Here is a 21329-nt window from a genome sequence, read left to right as displayed (position 1 = left end):
AAAATACTTATAAAGTGGACTACAGTCTTGAAGGAGAATTGGGGGATCACTTTTGAAGCTGCCACTAAATGCAGTGTTATTTCTTGCAGGAAATGGTTAATGCCACTCATCAAGAACCATACTTCTGGAAGTCTAATGTAGAGAGGATTAAAGCATAATGGGCCTTGTAGTCAGACTTCTGGATTAGACTTCCAGCTCTGCTACTTACTAGCTATGAGATCTCTGGGAAGTTTCTTAACCTCACTGTGCTTCAGTTTTCTCATCCACAGAAATCAGAAATAAGTACTTTTATCAAAGTTGTTGAGAGGATTAAAATGATATAGTTAAAATGCAAAGATTAGTAGCTGACTCAAAGTAATTAAACATTTGCTATTTTATTATTTTATAAATGACAGATGAAAGCTTGATAATCAATTTTTTTTTTTTTTGGATGGAGTCTCACTCTGTTGCCAGGCTAGAGTGCAGTGGCACGATCTTGGCTCACTGCAAACTCTGACTCCCGGATTCAAGCGATTCTTCTGCCTCAGCCTCCCGAGTAGCTGGGATTACAGGCACGTGCCACCAAGCCTGGCTAATTTTTGTATTTTTAGTAGAGATGGGGTTTCACCATGTTGGCCAGGCTGGTCTCGAACTCCTGACCTCAGGTGATCCACCCGCCTTGGGCTCCCAAAGTGCTGGGATTGCAGGCGTGGGCCACCGTGCCTGGCCTTCATAATCAATTTTTAAAAGCAGGACATGAAAAGGAGTGAAAGTTAAGAAACCTTAGCTGTAGTGTTTGGAATTAACACTTGGGAAGTCATGATTGACAAATAGAGAAATATAAATATGTATATATAACTGATATAAAACAAATTAGATTTTGACATTAGAAACATATATACACATACTGTAATATGTACTTTCTTCATTTTCTTTAACCTATATTCTGGTTTTAAGTTTCCTGGAGCCCGTGGAGTAATGGGACAGGAAGGCTCAGAGGGTCTCTTTACTGATAGTTAAGATACAAAAAAAACTAGGCCAGGCGCAGTGGCTCACGCCTGTGATCCCAGCACTTTGGGAGGCCAAGGCGGGCGGATTATGAGGTCGGGAGTTTGAGAGCAGCCTGGCCAACATGGTGAAACCCCATCTCTACTAAAAATAGAAAAATTAGCCAGGCACGGTGGCAGGCACCTGTAATCCCAGCTACTAGGTAGGCTGAGGCAGAAGAATCACTTGAACCCAGGAGGCGGAGGTTGCAGTGAGCCGAGATCGCACCACTGCACTCCAGACTGGATGACAGAGCAAGACTCTGTCTTTGAAGGCAGGGGAAGATAAAAAAAAAAAAAAAAATTCGGGGGAATCTTCAAATTTGTTAAGTGGTAGACACTTCCATATTTTGTTAATACACAACTCTTGTTATATGTGGGATTACATGGCTTTTTTCACTTCTATATTAGAGATGAGATGGGGAAAGTATGTCTTGAACAGTTTACTTCAGCATAAATACTTTTGTACCTTTATTTTTTCCATTTGGAAGGTAAGAGGGTTGGATATTTACAGAATTGCTCATTGAGGACCAGTCTTTGATATTTACTTGCTCTCATGTTAGTTGGCCAATCAGAATTATTTGCATTTAACTAAAACCATCAGCATAAAGCAAGCTTACGTAACCTACATTTATTTCATAGCTTAGTGATTACATTACACAGTCAGTCAGAATCCTGATTCTGCTATTTACTAGCTAAGTGGCCACAAATAAGTTATTTAAATCCTCTAAGCCTGCTTCTGTAGTTGTAAAATGAGAGTTACAGCAGCACCTACCACCTAAGATTTTGAGGTTTGAATGAGAAAATGCATGTAAAGCTTTGGGCATTGTGCATGATGTAAACACTCAAATGTTACTGAAGTCAATAAATGTTAACTATTTTTTAGCACACTTCAGTGGGCTTATATCACCAGTCAAAATGATACACAGTATTTTATTTAATGGCTTTATGTAAATTATATTTTACTAGCTATTAATAAATTAACTCTTGGAACTTTTGCCATGGTTAATTTGAAAAATTGAAAATAAATGGAAAATCATAAAAGTTCATCTATTTTGGATTACACATAATAACCACTATAGTGTTCCAAGTTAAGATACTAATCATGGCTGGGCACGGTGGTTCATGCCTGTAATCCCAGCACTTTGGGAGGCCGAGGTGGGCGCATCACTTGAGATCAGGAGTTCAAGACCAGCCTGGCTAACATGGTGAAACTGCATCTCTACTAAAAATACAAAAATTAGCTGGGCATGGTGGCGGGCACCTGTAATCCAAGCTAGTTGGGAGGCTGAGGCAGAAGAATTGCTTAAACCCACGACATGGAAGTTGCAGTGAGCTGAGATCACACTACTGCACTCCAACCTGGGCAACAGAGTGAGACTCTGTCTCAAAAAAAAAAAAAAAAAGATATTAATCACATACTAATGTTTTCTTTTAAATATTTCCACATTAACAGAAGAACTGAGCTTAGATAGACATAGTCCTACCTCTAAATCTTCATCTTCATCAATGTTTTGTATATTCTGGTAGGCAGCAGTGTAGACCTCTAAAGCTTTGCCGTGAAATAACATTTCGATTGTGATAAATTCAGAAAATATAGTCTAAAAAAAACCAAAGAATTGAATTTAAACAATGATTTAAATTTCTTTATGAATATAGTAACTTTATTCCTCACTATAGTCTTGGTATTTTATAAAATACAGAAGTATCTGTTTTTCTATAGGGTAAATAAAGTACAAAAGATAACTGAAAAACAGTTGTGAAGACCTTTTGCTGCCAAACCTTCAAATTATACAAAGTATTTCCTTTATCACCATTCACTTCCCTCTTATTTATTTTAGTTAGTTCTCTTTATACCTAGTAATTGACATTTATAATAACATAAGATCTGACTAAAATGTATGCTACTATATACTTTTAATACCATATGCTTATTAAGTATTAGAGCAGTTCAGTTATGAAGCTGGTGTTTTAGCAATTCCAACTGATGTTTAAACAGGAGAATGTTTTTTAAACAGGAATTATGTTCCACACTGTATGCTACTTGTATTCTCTAAACATAAAGGAGTTACTTGGTAGTAATGACACTCCTGCCACTTGATGATAACACCATATATTTGCATAGAGCGTTCCAGTTTACAAATATTGACTTGCCCAGCGTTGCTCACAGGTCAGACTCTTTAGACACAGATCTGATTCTAAGGCTACAAGGTTATAGCTCATTTAAGATTTTTTTGCTATTGCCCACTGAACTGTGCTGTTCTTGCCAGAATCAATCATTTCCTTCACAGATAAACCGTGCAGGTAACCTCTATAAGCATGATGGAAACCTATGACAAGGAAGATCATGAACAAAGAGTATGAGTGAAGATGTGCATGTTGATCTAAGCAGGGGGTGAGGTAATCAGTAGGTATGGAAAAGATGGAAACCAGGCAAGTTTTTAATAAATATGATCTTATCATTTTGTTAATTATAACAACATAAGCAATGTAGAGAGAACTGGGCTGAATAAGAACAAGGCAGAAAATACTCAAGCATGGATTATATTAGTAGGCAGTAGTCAAATACACTTTTCCCTTCATCCCTGCTCTCCTAAGATAACCCAGAAAGGAGTGGTCATATACTTTGGAGGATAGCCATATAGATAATTATCAGTGGCCTGTGATTCTTTCCTCCAGCCCCATTCTTCCTAGATGATTGGAAAAACACTTAAGGGAGCATTAAGAGGCTCTGATTGCTACTCAGTGATACACGTCAGTCTGAGACGACAGGGCCTAGGTAAAAAAGACTTGTAACAATGATTCACAATGACCCTTATTGTCACTTCATGTAAGTTATAGAGGGCTCAGGTATACCAGGCTGGCAACGGACTGATAAACGGCATTATGCTAAAATACAATTTTGGATTTCATATTAAAGTATCTCTAGATACCCAAGAATACCTTAGAGGAGGAATGGCTTCTGACCAGGGCTGGGACCTACTCTTAGTTGTTAGTGTCCTTATGATAGTTGCAAACCAGAAAGGAGTCAGGTTTTCTTGAGTGTGGAAACTCCTAGAGGGAAAACTGAACTAAGAGTCGATGACAAGCCAATACACCCATTTTTAATGCTCAATAAGTAAACTAGCCAGGCACAATGGCATGTGCCTATAATCCCAGCTACTTGGCAGGCTGAGGGAGGAGGTTCCCTTGGGTCCAGGTGTCCCAGACCAGCTTGGGCAACATTTGGAGACTTCTGTCTCAACAAGAACAACAAAGTCAACTAGCTAAATTGGACGTAATGACTAACAGTAAAGCGTCCATCTTGTTTGATTAACAAAAGAGATCTTTAACGAAAAGGTTTTAAGAACATTTTGGCAAAGAGGAAATGACAGCTCTCCAGAGTATAGGATATTCAATAAAGGATGTAGGAGAACTGTTTATCCATTTGAAAATTAAAGTTATATATCCATGTCATACCACATGCAAAACACAGCTGCCAGCTAAATATTTAATGTTTAAAATATTTTAAAAATCAAGAAAATATAAGCAAGTATTTATATAACCTAGGGGATGAAAACCTTTCTAAGCATGACACCAAGGAAGAAACCAAAGATAATACAGATGGATTTGGCAATGAAAAGAAAACTTAGAGGTGGCAAAAACACTAAGCAGTAAAATGAGAAAATACATTTGCAACATACTTTCTCTTTAATTTGAAGGGCTAATTTTCTCAATATAAAGAATTTTTAGAAATTAGTAAGAAATTCCAACATCCAACAGAAATATAGGTTAAGGAGTAATATAATTTACTAAAGGAATGTATCGCTAAATACATTTAAAAAGCTCAGCAGTAATAACACAAATGATACTGATTTTTTACCTATTGTCTTATTAAAAATACTGCAACTTATGGTGTCAACATTGTCATATTAAAAAAAAAAAAACAAAAAAACAAACACAGGCCGGGTGCAGTGGCTCATGCCTGTAATCCTGGCACTTTGGGAGGCCGAGGCAGGTGGATCACCTGAGGTCAGGAGTTCTAGACTACCCTGGCCAACATGGTGAAACCCTGTTTCTACTAAAAATACAAAAATTAGCTGGGCATGGTGGTGCACGCCTGTAATGCCAGCTACTTGGGAGGCTGAGGCAGGAGAATCACTTGAATCCGGGAGGCAGAGGTTGCAGTAACCCAAGATCATGCCACCATACTACAGACTGTGTGACAGAGCAAGACTCCGTCTCAAAACAACAACAAAAAAACAAACTCACCATTGTACCTGTGCTTATGCAAGGTTTAGTAGGAATGTAAATTGGTTTAACCTTTGTGGACAGAAGTTTTAAAAATATATATTAAAATTAAAAGTATGCTCTGAAGGAGGAACTCCACTTCTGGTAATTTATCTCAAGAGAATAACTGGGCCAGCACAAAGCCTGCTGTTTAACAATGTGTAATGATGCAGTGACAGCTACAATTGCAAAAATAACCTAGACATTCACCAATGAGGACTGGTTAAATGAACTAGTATAACCATACTGCAGAATATCATAAAGATAACAAAAAAATGATATGGATCTGTTTCTTGGCATAAATATATCCATAAGTTTTAAGAAGAGATGCTATATATACGGTGGTCCCATTAATGTATAACTGTTAGGACTAAAAATAGTACCTTCCTCATAATGATGTTTTGAGGAATTAATGAATTTATTCATGCAAAATGCTTAGAATGGTACCTGGCACACAGTCAATGTTTAAGAAATGTTTGTTATTGTTATTACTATGTCTCTGTATATATGCATAGGAAAAATCTGGAAGGATAAAATAAAAAATGATGAATATTTTTGGGTGGTGAGACTAAATTTTTCTCTAATTTTATGGATAAGTTTTATGATTTATATTTATAATAAAAATAAAGCTATAAAAATTAATTATGATGTTTCTTGCTCATGTCAGCTACTTCACTACATACTGAGTTCCCATCCCCATTTGTTACAGGAGCAACTCCTGGTTAAGTACCTTTTTTGTAACTGTGAAATTCCCTTGACATTCATCATATACTGATGACTTTTCCTAATACATGGAAACAAACAGGATTGTGATTTTTCTCTCATTTTGTACACTAAGTTCTATGCCAGCCGATTTCAGAGAGACACTCTGCAAAGTTCCTATGAAAAGTCTGTCAAAAATGTATTACCTTGCTGTTTAATACCAATACCAAAATTCAAATGGACTTATCAATTAAACTCACCTCAAACACAGTAATGCACTCACGGTTATGAGCAGTGCTCACTACTGCCAATCATTTCTGCTTCCAGAATGGTTAAAGGAGCCACAAACTCTGCCCTTATCAGAAGCAGTAGCCTGATAACAGGTAAGAATAGGAATGTTCTGTTTCTCCCCAAATTAAGAGTGGTATCAATAATCTGACTTTTCCAAGCATTTATCTCACAGAAATGTTTATGAGACATGCTAAGATCAACATGGTAATATCTGACTATTGTTTTTATTAGAAATAAGGGGGCCAGCCAGGCACGGTAGCTTACACCTGTAATCCCAGCACCTGGGGAGGTTGAGGTGGGAGGACTGCTTGAGCCCAGGAGTTTGAGACAAGCCTGGGCAACACAGGGAGACACCAGCTCTATTAAAAAAAAAAAAAAAAAAAAGTAAGGGGGCTGTAATGTAACCCTTATTGACTGATCTTTGAGGCTACTGTTGTGAGATTTCTACATCCCTCTTTATTATAAAAGATCCCAAATGCGGCCTTACTTGGAAAGGAAGCAATTTGACAGTGATGAGGAATGATGTGCAGAATGGAGATTCAGAACCCTAACAGACTCTGGTATTGATATCTAGTGCTCATATTTCTGGGAGTCTGCTAGGGTTATGGGAGTTTGCATTTAAATTGTAGGTTGTTGCAGAAAACAAAATTTATATGTGGAAAATTGTAACAAATCCACTAAAAAACTATTAGAACTAATAATCAAGTTTGGCAAGGTTGTAAGACATAAGTCAGTATACAAAAATCAACTGTATTTCTATACATTTGTGACAAGCAATCTGAAAATGAAATTAGGAAAACAAATCCATTTACAATAGCAACAGGAAGTATAAAATACTTAGGAAGAAGTTTAACAAAAGATATGCACAATTTATATTCTGAAAACTATAAATAGTGTTTAAAGAAATTAAAGAATATTAAAATAAATGGAAAAACATCCCATGTTCATGGACTGGAAGAATTACTCTTAAGATGTCAATACTCCTCAAATTGATCTACATATTTGATACAATCCTTATAAGAACCCGAACTGACTTTGTAGAAATTGACAAATTGATTCTAAGATTCATACAGGATTGCCATAGATCCAGAATAGCCACATCAATTTTAAAAAAGAAGAAAGTACAAAGACTCACATTACCTGATTTAAAAACATACCATAAAGCAATGTTAGGACAGTGTGGTATTGGCATAAGGATAGACACATAGATCAATGAAAAGGAAAGGGAGCCCAGAAGTAAAACCACATCAACTGATTTTCAACAAAGATGCCAAGACCATTCAATTGAGGAAAGAAGAGTTCCTTCAACAAATGGTGCTGCAACTAGACAGTCACATGCAAAAGAATGAAATTTAACCTTTACAAAATTTACCCATATATAAAAATTAATTCAAACGGATCAAAGACATATAAGAGCTGAAACTATAAAATTGTTAGAGAACATAGGAATAAATATTCATGACCTTGGATTTGGCAGTGGATTCTTAGCTATAACATCAAAGCACAAGTAAGAAAAGAGATAAATTGGATTTCATGAAAATTAAAAACCTGTGCTTCAAAGACACTATCAAGAAAGTGACAAGGCAACCCACAGAATGGGAAAAACTGCAGATTATCTGATAAGGGACTTCTATCTAGAATATATAAAAATCTCTCACAACTCAGAAATAAGACAATCCAGTTAAAATAAGGGTAAAGGAGCCGGGCATGGTGGCTCACGCCTGTAATCCCAGAGCTTTGGGAGGCGAAGGTGGGCAGATCACCTGAGGTCAGGAGTGCACGACCAGCCTGGCCAACATGGTGAAACCCCATCTCTACTAAAAATACAAAAATTAGCCGGGTGTGGTGGTGCATGCCTGTAATCCCAGCTACTTGGGAGGCTGAGGCAGAAGAATCACTTGAACCTGGGAGGTGGAGGTTGCAGTGAGCCGAGATCGCGCCACTGCACTCCACCCTGGGCGACAGAGTGAGAATCTGTCTCGAAAAAAAAAAAAAAAAAAAAAGAAAAGGAGAAAAAAAGGGTAAAGCATCTCAATAGCCATTTGTTCAAGGCAGATATACACAAATGGCCAAAAAGCATCCTCAGGCCAGGCACAGTGACTCACACCTGTAATGCCAGCACTTTGGGAGGCTGAAGTGGGAGGATCACCTGAGACCAGGAGTTCAAAACCAGCCTGGGCAACATAGTGAGACCTCGTCTCTATCTTAAGAAAAAAAAAAAAGCATCATCATGGAATGTAAGTCAAAACTATAATGAGACGACTACTACAATGAAACTACTACTTCAAACCCACTAGGAGAACTACAATCAAGAAGTCTGATGAATAGCAAGTACTGAGGATGCAGAGAAGTTGTAACTCTCATATACTGCTGGTGGGCAAACACAATGGTGCATTCACTTTAGAAAATGGTCTGGCACTTCCTCAAATGCTTAAGCATAAAATTACCAATAATCCAGCAATTCCACTCCTGGGTATATATCCAAAAGAAATGAAAATATATGTCTACATAAAGACTTGTACATAAATGTTTATATTAGTATTCACAATAGCCGAAAGGTGGAAACCACCGAAATGTCCATGAAATGAGTAAACAAAATGTGGTATATCCATACAATGGAATACTATTTGGTCAAAAAAAGGAATGAAGTACTGATATATCCTACAACGTGGATATGCCTTGAAAGCAGGCTAAGTGAAAGAAGCCAGTCACAGAAGTCAACATATTTGATGATTCTATTCTATGAAATGTGCAGAATAGCTCAATCCATAAATTAGTGGTGGCTGCTTAGGGTTGGGAGGCAGGCAGTGGGGCAAAAGCTAAACTGTACAAGGTTGAAGTGATGACAATGTTATAACATTTAGTGGTGATATATATCTGTGTATACACTCAAGACCAGAGTTGCACAGTGAATTATAGCCCAATGTTTTTAAAGTGTAAGTTTCTTCCTGTCTTTTAAAAAATTTTTCTTCTGTGACCAAGAGACTTCCTGAAATCAAGAGACTTCCCCCTTTATGGAGCACAATAGAGAAAAGCTCAGAAGCTCTTTTCTTCTCTGTGCACCCTCCACCATACAGCACCTTACTCCATCTCCTGTTGCTTCAGGAAATCCAAGGTAGCAGGAATTGTAGCTGGGAATCCTGCACTCACTTTCTCTGTGGGGTTTGGTACTGTGTAATGCTCGGGGAATTAAAACCAGCATCCAGGCAGAACATAGAAGTGAGCCCAAAGATCAGAATAGAGACAAATTTCCATGTGTAAATGAAAAATTTGCAGGTCTGAGGAACAATGATGGAGCAAGGAATCAGTTTCCCATCACTAAAGAAGCCTTTATCCAACAGTGGAATCAGGCACAGCTCACAAGTCTCCATTCCCATTTTTCAGGTTAAGGCTAATTAATTATCTTAATAATTATCCTTCCTCCCTCAGTTTAAGAGGGAATGTCAGCAATTATAAAACTTTATACCCTGACCATATTCTCCTAGCTTGGTAAAAGAATTTGTCTCGGGACAGCCTCCTGAGATGTTCTTCTGTGGGTAGCAATCTACTATTACATAGAAGAGTACAGAGCCTGTGACTAAATTGAGCTCAGAAATCCTTTGAAACTATGACAGGAAATTAAAGAAAATAAAAGATGTAAATGAATACTGTTTCATGGATTTCAGAGATAAATAATATAATTAAGTGGCAGATAATGCTTATTTTATTGAAAGAATATAGCTTATGAAGGAAGATTTGTCAATAGTAGTAAAATAAAAACAAACATATTTAAAGCCTGTTACAGGAAAATCTTCAGTGAGCCAAAAACAGCCTTAGATGAGTTTTAGTCTGTAAGATGGTCATAAGAGGTCCTTCAAGTGTTTCCAAGATGGTTATCAAAAAGACCTGCTGAATTTCATGATCCCCAAGAAAGTTTCAAATCTACATATGTGTTAGAATAAGGCAATTCTTGTGACTTTGTTGACTAAGATACCATATCATAGTAGATGCAAATTTACGTGATTGGCTACTATTACCCTGTTTACTTATTTGATGATATGTAGTTACTACGAAGTATTAAGCTATAAAAATTAATGACTGTATTATAACAGAAACCACAGATTTAAAAATTGGTTTATAGCTCCTATTTCTGGCTATTGTACTTTGGGTAAAATATTTTATGTCTCTGCTTAATTTCTTTCTTTTTTTTTTTTTTGAGTCAGAGTCTCGCTCTGTCACCCAGGCTGGAGTGTGGTGGTGGCATGATCTTCTTGGCTCACTGCAACCTCCACCTCCTGGGTTCAAGTGATTCTCCTGCCTCAGCCTCCCAGGTAGCTGGGATTACAGGTGCGTGCCATCACGCCTGGCTAATTTTTGTATTTTTAGTAGAGATGGAGTTTCCCCACATTGGCCAGGCTGGTCTCAAACTCCTGACCTCAAGTGATCTGCCTGCCTTAGCTTCCCAAAGTGCTGGGATTACAGGTGTGAGCCACTGCGCCTGGCTGCTTAATTTCATAACACCACCTCATCCTCATGGAGTTGCTGTGAAGACTGCAAGAATTTATGTAAAGTGCCTGGTATATAAAAACACAATAAATGTTAGTTCCCCTTGATTAAATAGTATTTGTGATAAAAAGCTGAATATCTGGCTTCTGGTTGGAAATGTTGGTCTTTTATATATCACTGTTTCTACTAAAAAAAAACCAAAATACATTTTATTTGTAATATTTTTTGCTTTTTCTGTTTTCTTTTTGTTGTTGTTGGGGGGTGGGGTGGGCAGGGTCTGGCTCTGTTGCCCAGGCTGGAGTGCAGGGAGTGCAGTGGCGCAGTCATGGCTCACTGCTGCCTCGACCTCCACAGGCTCAGGTGATCCTCCTGCCTCAGCCCCCTAAGAAGCTGGGTCTACAAGCATGTGCCACTACACCTGGCTAGTTTTTTGTAGAGATGGGGTTTTTCCATGTTGCCCAGGCTCCTCCCAAACTCCTGGCCTCAACTGATCCACCTGCCTTGGCCTCCCAAAGTGCTAGGATTACAGGCATAAGCCACTGTGCCCGCCCCCTTATTTATCATATTTTCTTTATAAGGGGTATTATGGGCTAAAAAATTTAGAGTAATTTAAATTTTTCATTAAAGTAAAAAAAAAAAAAGGTTAAAAACATGTTTTGAACCCTAACAGTTACTTTATTACCTTTATATCCTTCATTTTCTGCCTTTCAAAGTTGTTAATAGTTTCCTCCAGATGACGACTTGTTCGGCTAGCATCCATTGCAGCTCTCTGTAATTCCGTTTCTGCCTACAAAAGTATTCCCCAACCAAGGATATAAAAAAAATCAAATGAGAATTCATTCAGTTGAGCCTACTGGTAAATTCTACCATTGCAGTACTGGCTTTTTGGCATAACAGTGTAAATTGTTAATATTATATTTTACTATATATAATAAAATGATCTATGTAAGCACATGCAGAATAAAGAACTTTATTTAGTGATATGATTCACGATCTAGAAAAAAAACCCTAAGAACAAAAACTACCCCCAAATCCTTCCCTTTCTGTCTATAAAATAATTTTTTTTCCAGACACCCTTGGATAACCTACTGTAAAACCATCTCCCATATTTTCTACTGCTTCCCTCTATTTCACTACCTGTGCCATTTATCAAAAATTATTTTTCTTGTCTCTCTCTCCATTAGCAATTTCTCCCCTGAAAAAGACTTATGACTTAGTAAAAATTATTTCAATTCTCTCAATTACAGATTATCTCTTATTTATTTATTTTTTTTTGAGATAGAGTTTTGCTCTTGTTGCCCAGGCTAGAGTGCAGTGGCACGCTCTCGGCTCACTGCAACCTCCGCCTCCCAGGTTGAAGCGATTCTTCTGCCTCAGCCTCCTGAGTAGCTAGGATTACAGGTGCATGCCACCACGCCCAGCTAATTTTTTGTATTTTTAGAAGAGATGGGGTTTCATCACATTGGCCAGGCTGGTCTTGAATTCCTGACCTCAAGTGATCCACCAGCCTCAGCCTCCCAAAGTGCAGGGATTACAGGTGTAAGCCACCGCACCTGGCCTATTATCTCTTACTCTTTATGCTTATCTCATAGGACTATTGTATGGATTACATGAAATCATCTTTGGAAAGGACTAAGGAGACTGGCACACAGTAGAGAGACAGCTATGACAATTTCTACCACTGAGAGTTTGATTTTTGAAATCATTACAACATTGAGGTATTTTGGGTTAGCAGGTATATAACCAAAGACTCTTTCTTTCTACCTTGCTTACTTCTACTTGTTCTCCAAATGCATTAAATATTCCTAATTCTATAATATCCTCATCAGGTGGAATACAATATACACTACAAATATTTCAGCATGGGATTTCTACTTGTAGATTCTTCTTTACAAGACAACCATGTTACACTGCTTCTATTTAGTTAATGCTTATTACAAAAAATAAATACACTAGTAACTAAAATTAGATGGCAAGTCTAACACACTTGGACATGTACTCATATTATCTGGATCTGTTCTGTCCAATCAATATGGTGGCCACTAGCCATATGGGGCTATTTTCATTAAAACTAATTAAAATTAAATAAAAAATTAAAAACTAGCTCCAAAGTTACTCTAGTTGTATTTCAAGAACTCAACAGCCATATATAGTCAGTGGCTACAGTATATTTCTAATCTAACTGTGTATCTCTCTTTAAGCATCTCGTCTGCTAGAACAAAAGTTGCCCAAAAACATTTAAGAGTTTTTCTTAAAAGGTAACACAGAAATTTAAAAAGACACAGCCCAGTTTTCGGATTAAATTCTTCCTAATAAAGTTTTGTTTCTTGTGCTAATATTATATTTACTCAAAAGTCACATATATCATCATTTAATAATTAATCATAGAAAAAGTTTGCATTTGTTTTCAAAGTTCTGTGATAAGTAATACTGTGACATTTAGCTTTTGCTTTCTTTTTCAAGAAAATGTATAAATTGAAACAAGTAAAAAGGTTTACTATAAGGATCCATTTCTTGACACACCACTTTATTACCCACCTGTGACTGAAATTTTTCATAAAGGAAAAAATACATTTCCAAGAGAGTATAACAGTTTTTTCAATAAATTTATATACTCATAGAATTATATACACTTACAATTAGGTTATATATTAATTGTAACCATATATCAATTATGGTTACTTATGTAATTCAGTTCATTCAACTACACATTTTCAAGATACTAAGTACTTAAAATTATATTCATTTATACCTCTCTGTGTTTGTATATACATTTACAATATGGGGTGTAGAGTTCTTAAAAATCATACAAACTTTCAACTTAATCATAACCAGGAATCAAAAACATTTCTCTGTATTTCTGTGTTTGAGATTCTTTAAACCACAACTTCATCACAGGAAATTCAAAGATAAAATAGAGCTCCTTTGAAGACTTACTACTATGAAAAAATCTCTAACAGTTATTTGATACATGTTAACCTTGTGCTAATGAGAATATTCAAGCAGACTAATTCCTAATACTGTTTATTATACATGACTGATGCAGCTTTTTACTTGTGACTACTTCCTTTTGACTCATGTCTTTACCCTCCTCATTTATTGATATTTTCATTTTAAAATTTAGAAAAGTAAGTAGAGTTGGCTAAATCAGGGAAGCATGGGGAAACAGAAGCCATAACTGGGATATGTGTAGCTTCACCTTCTATCACCCTCCAGCAACTACTATTTATTTCTGAAAGTCTCAAATCCCTTTACTTGAGCATAGCAACTCACCTAAAGTAACACATCCATTTTTAGCAAAGAGAATATAGATTTCTAATATTTCTTCTTTTCATTGAAAATTCTTCAAAATTCTATAATACACCAACTTGAGTAGGAAATGCTTTGGATTAAAATACTAAGATACAACTCCATGAATAAAGATATCAGTATATTAAATGGAATTAATTAAGAGTTCAAAACGATTTTTAAAAGGGTAAGCCAGATTGGTATTTCTCACACTGCATTATAGGAAGCTTGTTCAGAAGTCACCTGGAGCCCTACTTGGGGGTGAGCAGGCAGAGCCATGGGATTCTTCTTTTCCCTATCCTCTCTATCAGAGGGACTCCATTTTATCTTACATATCAAACTTAAACATACTTCTACATAGATGAATTTTAAGAGTTTATCCTGGGAAATATTCCATAATACTATGATTGAATATTTGTATATTTATATTGACTACATTTGTATGTAGATTGTCCTTCATGTTTTGGTCTCAGGTTGTCAAAATACACAAGTTGCAGATCTTACCCAGTGAGCACACTGACTCACCTGTGGCAGTAATCTCTTAGGTTATATTTATTTCCCCACCATGTGAACCCACAGACCTGCTTCATCTGTGCTCTAAGATTATCTCCCTTCCATAGCAGTGTTTACAGCACAGCATCCAAGTCAGAAAAATGTTTGTCTTAGGAATAGATTCATTTCTGTGTTTACTGTAGACACCAGTACTCCTGATTTAATCTTGCCAACTACTCAGGATTCCAGATGTCTTCATGTATCACCACCTCCCCTACTCCAGGCCACAAAGAACAAAACAAAACAAAAAATTTTCATCCCTAGCTTAATTCTTAAACACTGGTGAACACCCCCACCCGCCCTGCCCCATAGCCTCTGCCTTGATCTCTAGTTATCAGTCATAAATTTTCCAGCATTCTCTGGTTTGTCTGACTTGCTTAAAACACAGATTCTATAATCTCTATTTGCGGATCTTATGCCACTATGACTATCTAGATATTTCTGTCCCAGTCTCCAGTGGGCACTCCCAGCCCTATGGCTGCCCATTTTTGTTTAGTACAAAGTTGGGCTTCTGTACCTTTGGTCCAAAGGAAGAAGGACCAAGCAATTGGCGCAGCCCCAAATTGCTGCTCAAGAGACTCCCCTCAGGAATGGAGGTGTTCTGGAACCTCAAATGCTCTCAAAGAGCCACTCCTCATGTGGTTTCTGGCTGAGCTGGGCAGTAACAACCTTAAGGAAGCAGGAAGGAGACATATAGAAGAAGGAATGGGAAAAAGAGGCAGTAGGGATGTTAGTGCTTTCTCTTTTTCTTTTTTTTTTTTTTTTGAGACAGTCTTGCTTTGTTTTCCAGGCTGGAGTGCAGTGGTGTGATCTCAGCTCACCACAACCTCCATCTCCCAGGTTCAAGCGATTCTCTTGCCTCAGCCTCCCAAGTAGCTGGGACTACAGGTGTGTGCTACCATGCCTGGCTAATTTTTGTATTTTTAGTAAAGACAGGGTTTCACTATGTTGGCCAGGCTGGTCTCGAACTCCTGACCTCATGATCTGCCTGCCTCGGCCTCCCAAAGTGCTGGAATTACAGGCGTGAGCCAACACGCCCAGCCAGATGTTAGTGCTTTCTACACAGTCCTACCTTTCTCAGTTGCTGGCAATTAGGCACTATTTTGTATGCTTTTGTTTACTCACGAACAAGGCACATTGTAGTTTAAGAAACAGTCATGTTTAACAGAAGAACCTTGTTATAGTAGACAGTCCTATCTAGGTTTCTTTGTGTCCAACTTGGATCTTAATTATACTCTTAAGTCTCCTGAGGTTAACTGGCTGGAAGTCATGATGTCACATAGTTGTTTTATTTCTAAAAGATGAAGGAAATTAAATGGGAAAATTTTCTTTCCTTTTCTCAAAGCAGGGCATAGAGGACACTGATATATTAGGATTAACAGTAGATCTTTAAGTTAATTGTAGAATTAATATTTAGTCATCACCATGTGAAAATAAAATTCAGAAATTTGAATTTACTGTTTATAAAAACATCTGAATTTTTTGTTTGTTCATTTGCAAAGTCTACTGTGTAAAACAATATAAGGGGATTTGAATTAGGTGGCGTAACCTCTTTAAAATTAGCCAATTTCTATAGTGAGAATTCCTAAACGCATTTCTTTTCAATCTTCATATTCAAATTCTCTACTCGTTTAAAAGTAAAAATGCACAATTTCTATATACATTTACTTTTGTACTCCATACCTTAAAAATTTTTTTAAAGACCCAAATTCAAAGGATACAATAACATGTCGATCAGATGGGTTTCGCTGACGTGTTCTTTCTAACTGAGTTAATTGCTTAGCTTCTCGATTCCTTGCTGTGAGTGTTGCTTTGAGGTCATCCTGCAAATTGGCATTTTTTTGTTAGTAAAAATGTCTGACTTAAGAAAATTCAGTTTTAAGAATGGAAGAATTCTTTTAAGAATTGTTTTAAGAATGGAAGAATACTTCTTGTGTGATCCTGGTACCATTACCACAGGAATTACAAGTATTACATAATTAGTGTCTATGTATGTGAGAATGTGTTTAATATTCTCTCAAAATAATGACACAATTTCAGTGCAAAACTATTAACCATAATAGATATATGCATATAAATGTGTAATTTTGATTGCGGTAGTGGTTACATGGGTATAAACATTTGTCAAAACTCAATGATCACTTAAAATGGAAGAATTTTATTGCACATAAATCAAGGGCTCCCAACCCCCAGGCCTATTAGGAACTGGGCCAGCACAGCAGGTGAGTGGTGGGCGAGCTAGCATTAAGGCCTGAGCTCTGCCTCTTGTTAGATCAGAGGCAGCATCAGATTCTCATAGGAGTGCAAACCCTATTGTGAACTAAAGAAAAATTGTCTTCCACAACCTGGTGCCAAAAAGGTTGGGGACTGCTGATGTAAATTACACTTCAATAAAGTTAGTTTTAAAAATAGAACTCTCTCACACATTTTAAAAGTCTAAATGCTATCACCTGCTTTAAAGAAAAACTTATATTCATATAGTAAAGCAATTTCTGTCCATATATTTTCATGATAATTATTTTAAAGTTTCCATAATAATGTCTATATTGCTACAGTATACTTAATAAGCTCATTAAAACTATTTCATTATTCTTAAAGATCTAAGTGATCTTTCAGAGTAAAAAGAATGACTATATACTACTTTGTATTTCTTTTCTTTTTTTTTTTTGAGACAGAGTCTCACACTGTCGCCCGTGCTGGAGTGCAGTGGTGCTATCTCAGCTCACTGCAACCTCTGCCTCCTGGGTTCAAGCGATTTTCTTGCCTCGGCCTCCTGAGTAGCTGGGATTACAGGTGCATGCCACCACGCCCAGCTAATTTTTTATATTTTTAGTAGAGACGGGGTTTCACTATCTTGGCCAGGCTGGTTTCAAACTCCTGACCTCGTGATCCGCCCGCCTCGACCTCCCAAAGTGTTGGGATTACAGGCGTGAGCCACCACTCTTGGCCACTACTTTGTATTTCTTATTTAAAAAAACAATTGGAAACCTCATACTCTTTGCCAGAGTAACTCACAGTTAAGTGAGAAAATGGATTTACTTACCCGTTTCATTTTCACAATGGTCCCATAAGTTTTCAAGGGTTCAACTACTTTGGCTTCAAGTCTTTCAACCTATTGAAAATTATTAAAATTTTAAATTAGAACATTTAACATTTTAACCTATAAATAAAAGGCTAATCACTAGAAATTGATAAGACTCAGAATCTAAACTCAAAACACATTAAAAACTGTTAAGCTGCACAGTAATAGTAAAAGTAGAAAAGCACCTGGTGAGCAAAATGACAAGAAAATGTCTCAGGTTTCCCAGGAGCTCATCCTGGCCACATCATCATCTTAGGATTACTTTTTTACCTTAAAGTAGTAGTTTAAGGGTGTTAAGACAGTTCAAATTTTAATATAGCTAACATTTTCAGTGTGTTCAGCACAGTAACGGATACTTTGCGTATATTATCTCTGAAGTGTAATAGCTCAACTTTTCAGAAAAGAAAATCAAAGCTGAAAGACAGAGCATCTTGGAAACATTTAAAGCAACATAACCTTGAAAAGCAAAAAAGCTTAGAGATCACTGTATTTGCTGCATTTTTTTTTCTGAGAAGCCATTTGTGAATTATCGAAGCCTACAGAACAAGATAAATGGTCTGAGTTGCTGAGCTGTCAAACTGTATGTCTCATCTCTGTTTCATTTAGAATTAAATAGTTTTTCTTAAACGTTACAGGTTTTTAAATCACATTTTGAGTAATTACTTCTTTTACAAGTAGTACTAGTGGAAGGCACTGAAGAGACATTTTTTTTTAAGGCAAGTATTTAAATATAGCATAAGAAAAACTCTTGGACATTAAAATTTTTTTTCTCAAGATAGGTGATGTATTCAATTGCTTAAAATGAACATTTTTTAATAGCAGGAAAAGGGCTTTTTAATGATACATATTTATATAATTGACAAATACACTTAATTTCATATTGATTTTTCTTTAGTTTCTGTAAATGAAATATGAATGTTTCATTTTAAAACATATTAGGAAAATAATGTTTTCCTAATCGACTTCTCATCAAGTATTCAAATATTAGGAATCCTAAAATCATGGATATTCAGGACAGTTTGCTTTACACCATTTCTTATAATCCATACTGATTATTCAGTTTAAGGATTATCTAAGTCTTTTTTCTGTTCTCCTTTTTGTTGCCTACCTTTTTGTCATTGTTCATTAGGACCTCCACCATTTGGTAAGCAAGGGAAATAAAAGGAGAACAAATGCAAATCAATTCACTTTGCTATTTGATAAATAGCACAAAGGTTTTCTACAAAGGGGCATTGAAATTATTGGCTAAAATAAGATTTTAGGATTACCTGTGAATATAAATTATCTTTGAAACATTAAGTCCCCAGTTATCATATATAATTGAGAGTTACTTGTTTATTACAGAAGTTTCATGACAAGAACTCCACATTTTTCCAAAAGTACCTCCAAATATGATTACTCTTCAAATTTGTATGGATAGCAATGATGAGTTCAATTTTTTTTATACTCATTCTGTTTTTTGAAAATTGAAATTCCCGTTTTAGGTTCTGAAAAGTACAAAAAAGCAACGCAGTTCTAACTGGGCAACTTCTGATAAGTTAACCTATGCCGTGAAACTGAAAATAAATACAAGTAAAAGTGCTTATTAAGTATTTAAAGGAAAAATATGGGCTTTTAGAAAGAAAACAATCACAAGGACACTTCTCCTGCTACCCAGAGCAAAAAGTCCACACGGTGTCTCAGTATTGGTTTGCTTCCATGATACAATTCATAGCATTTTGTTGTTGTTAGTAAACCATTGGTCAATTTTCCAGAGCATGGATGCAGCAATGATGTCTTACCCATTTATTAATAATTTATCCATCCACATTACCATTCCCAACATTTCCATCTCCAGTCATTCTTTAAAACGTACTTACGTGCCACACAAGACATTAAGTTATGCTTATTTTCTTCCCCCTGGGTACTATTCCCACTACCCCCAGTAAACAGCCACCCCTTGGCCAAAAGTTGGCAAATAAAGTGGGGAAATTCAAGTTGGCAAATAAAGTGGGGAAATTCAAGACCTCAAGATGCCCTAAAGGTTAGCTTGAAAACGGTAAAATAAAACACAGAACGCTTCTCTTTAATAGACTCACACAGTCTTATAGACATGAAAATGTATGTTTTATCAAGTTTGCATCCACCTCTGCAGTTAGGTAGATTACAAGTGAAAGTTTCCACGGTTCCTTCATCCACTACTTCATGGCTCATTCATAACAATGACACTGTGATCTCACTCCATACCTCTGCTTGTCGATAATCCTGAAGTTTGGCAAACTCATCTGCAAAGTTCATCAGGCCCAGCTTTAAATGCGGGGTCTCTGTAGCAGCATACGCGTTAATTTCATTCACCAGGAGGTCTGCTTTGTCTCTCAGCCTGGCAGTTTTCCGCACATAGGCAGCGAAGATTTGGCACAGTTCTCCAAAATGCTTCTCCACATTTGAGACAGCTGTTTGCAGTTGTTTCGTTTGAGCGTTCCTAGGGAAAAGGTGACACAAAAGGCAAAACATTCTCGTTAGAGATGAGAAGGCTTCACGTTAATTTAACATGCAAACATTCCCCGGGCATTCTGGAGCTCTGAAGGCGTAAACCCACCAACGACCCAGCGTCTCCCGGCGCGGACTGCTCTCCATGGGGTCCTGACCTCACTATCCGGACAGTGTAGGCACAGGAAAAGGCCCAGGCCGGGTGGGCCTGGCCTTAACTGGGGAGGTGGCTGCTCCGGCTGCTCCGCGCAGCGCGGCCTGGGCGCCCGGCTGCCTCCTAGGCTTCCGCACTGCCCGCGGCAGTGTGGGGACCCAAGACCCGGTGGCGTGGGTGGGTGGCAGCCGGCCGGGCCCCGGGCTCCCCTTCGCCGCCGGCGGTCGCTGCAGCCCAGGGAATTACGCCCCAGGTCACAGCGGGGACCGTGTAGCCTCCCACTCAGGGTCGGAATTCGGCGCAGAGGCCCCACGGACAGAGGCTTCCACTTCCCTCACCCCAGCCCTCCAGTGTGGGCGGCCCTGGGCAGCTGGGCTCTGGCTGTTACCGGTTTTCCAGGGTGCGCCTCATCATGCTGCCTCGCGCACGGCCGGGGACCTTGCGGGGGCCCAAGGACGGGGATTCCAAGGCCCCTGGGCGCGCGCTGGGATGCAAGCAGCCGCCGGGAGCCTGAAAGCCCGCCCCTCGCGCCGCCGCGCCAGGCCGGGCGTTTCTATGGAAACGGGGCGCGCGCCCCCGCGGTCAATGCCCGAGGCAGCCTGAGCGCGGCTGGGGCTCGGAAAGCGCCAAGCAGGCAGGGACCGAGAGGGGTGATGACGCGCCCACCCCTGCAGAGCCGCCTGCGCGGTTGTCCCGCGCGTCCCTGCCGGCGAAGGCTGTGAGAAGCACCGCGGGGCTACGGCGCCTCCATCCTCTCTAACAGCCGCGCTTACCAGACAGCCAGCCTCCAGCGCTGCTAGGCTACTCCGAGCAGGGGAGAAAAGACGCCGGTCCGCCGGGGACCAGGAGGGAGACGTAAAACCAGAGGCCCGGGGGTCCCCTCTCTGCCTGTGCGACTTGTAGTCTCGTACCAGACGCGTCCGCTTCGCTGCTGAATCTGAAAACGTGGGCTCTTGAGAGCTGCCCTTGGAAGGAGCTGTGCTTTCTGCCTCATCTTTAACTTTTCGTTTAT

At 38.3% G+C, this 21329-nt stretch overlaps 1 protein-coding gene across 2 annotated transcripts in view; it reads right to left on the bottom strand.

The window, feature by feature from the left end:
* The window catches only part of CIBAR1 (CBY1 interacting BAR domain containing 1), a 28847-nt gene extending 7982 nt beyond the window's left edge, over window positions 1–20865 (bottom strand). The window contains exons 1-7 of one of the 2 annotated variants that reach the window (XM_055349386.2): window positions 20706–20865; window positions 19921–20155; window positions 17656–17724; window positions 16334–16435; window positions 13827–13832; window positions 11455–11559; window positions 2513–2626 (exon numbers count right to left, since the gene is read on the bottom strand). In XM_055349386.2, coding sequence (XP_055205361.1) covers window positions 2513–2626; window positions 11455–11559; window positions 13827–13832; window positions 16334–16435; window positions 17656–17724; window positions 19921–20155; window positions 20706–20731 — 657 coding nt within the window. In that variant the 5' untranslated portion in view covers window positions 20732–20865. The remainder of the gene's footprint in view (window positions 1–2512; window positions 2627–11454; window positions 11560–13826; window positions 13833–16333; window positions 16436–17655; window positions 17725–19920; window positions 20156–20705) is intronic. The other variant, XM_055349387.2, reaches the window with a different exon arrangement.
* Window positions 20866–21329: the final 464 nt, after the last annotated feature.

Source organism: Gorilla gorilla, chromosome 7 (assembly GCF_029281585.2).
Source record: "Gorilla gorilla gorilla isolate KB3781 chromosome 7, NHGRI_mGorGor1-v2.1_pri, whole genome shotgun sequence".
NCBI lineage: Eukaryota > Metazoa > Chordata > Mammalia > Primates > Hominidae > Gorilla > Gorilla gorilla.
The sequence above is the reverse complement of the archived record's forward strand: the minus strand, read 5'-3'. Positions and strand labels throughout refer to the sequence as shown.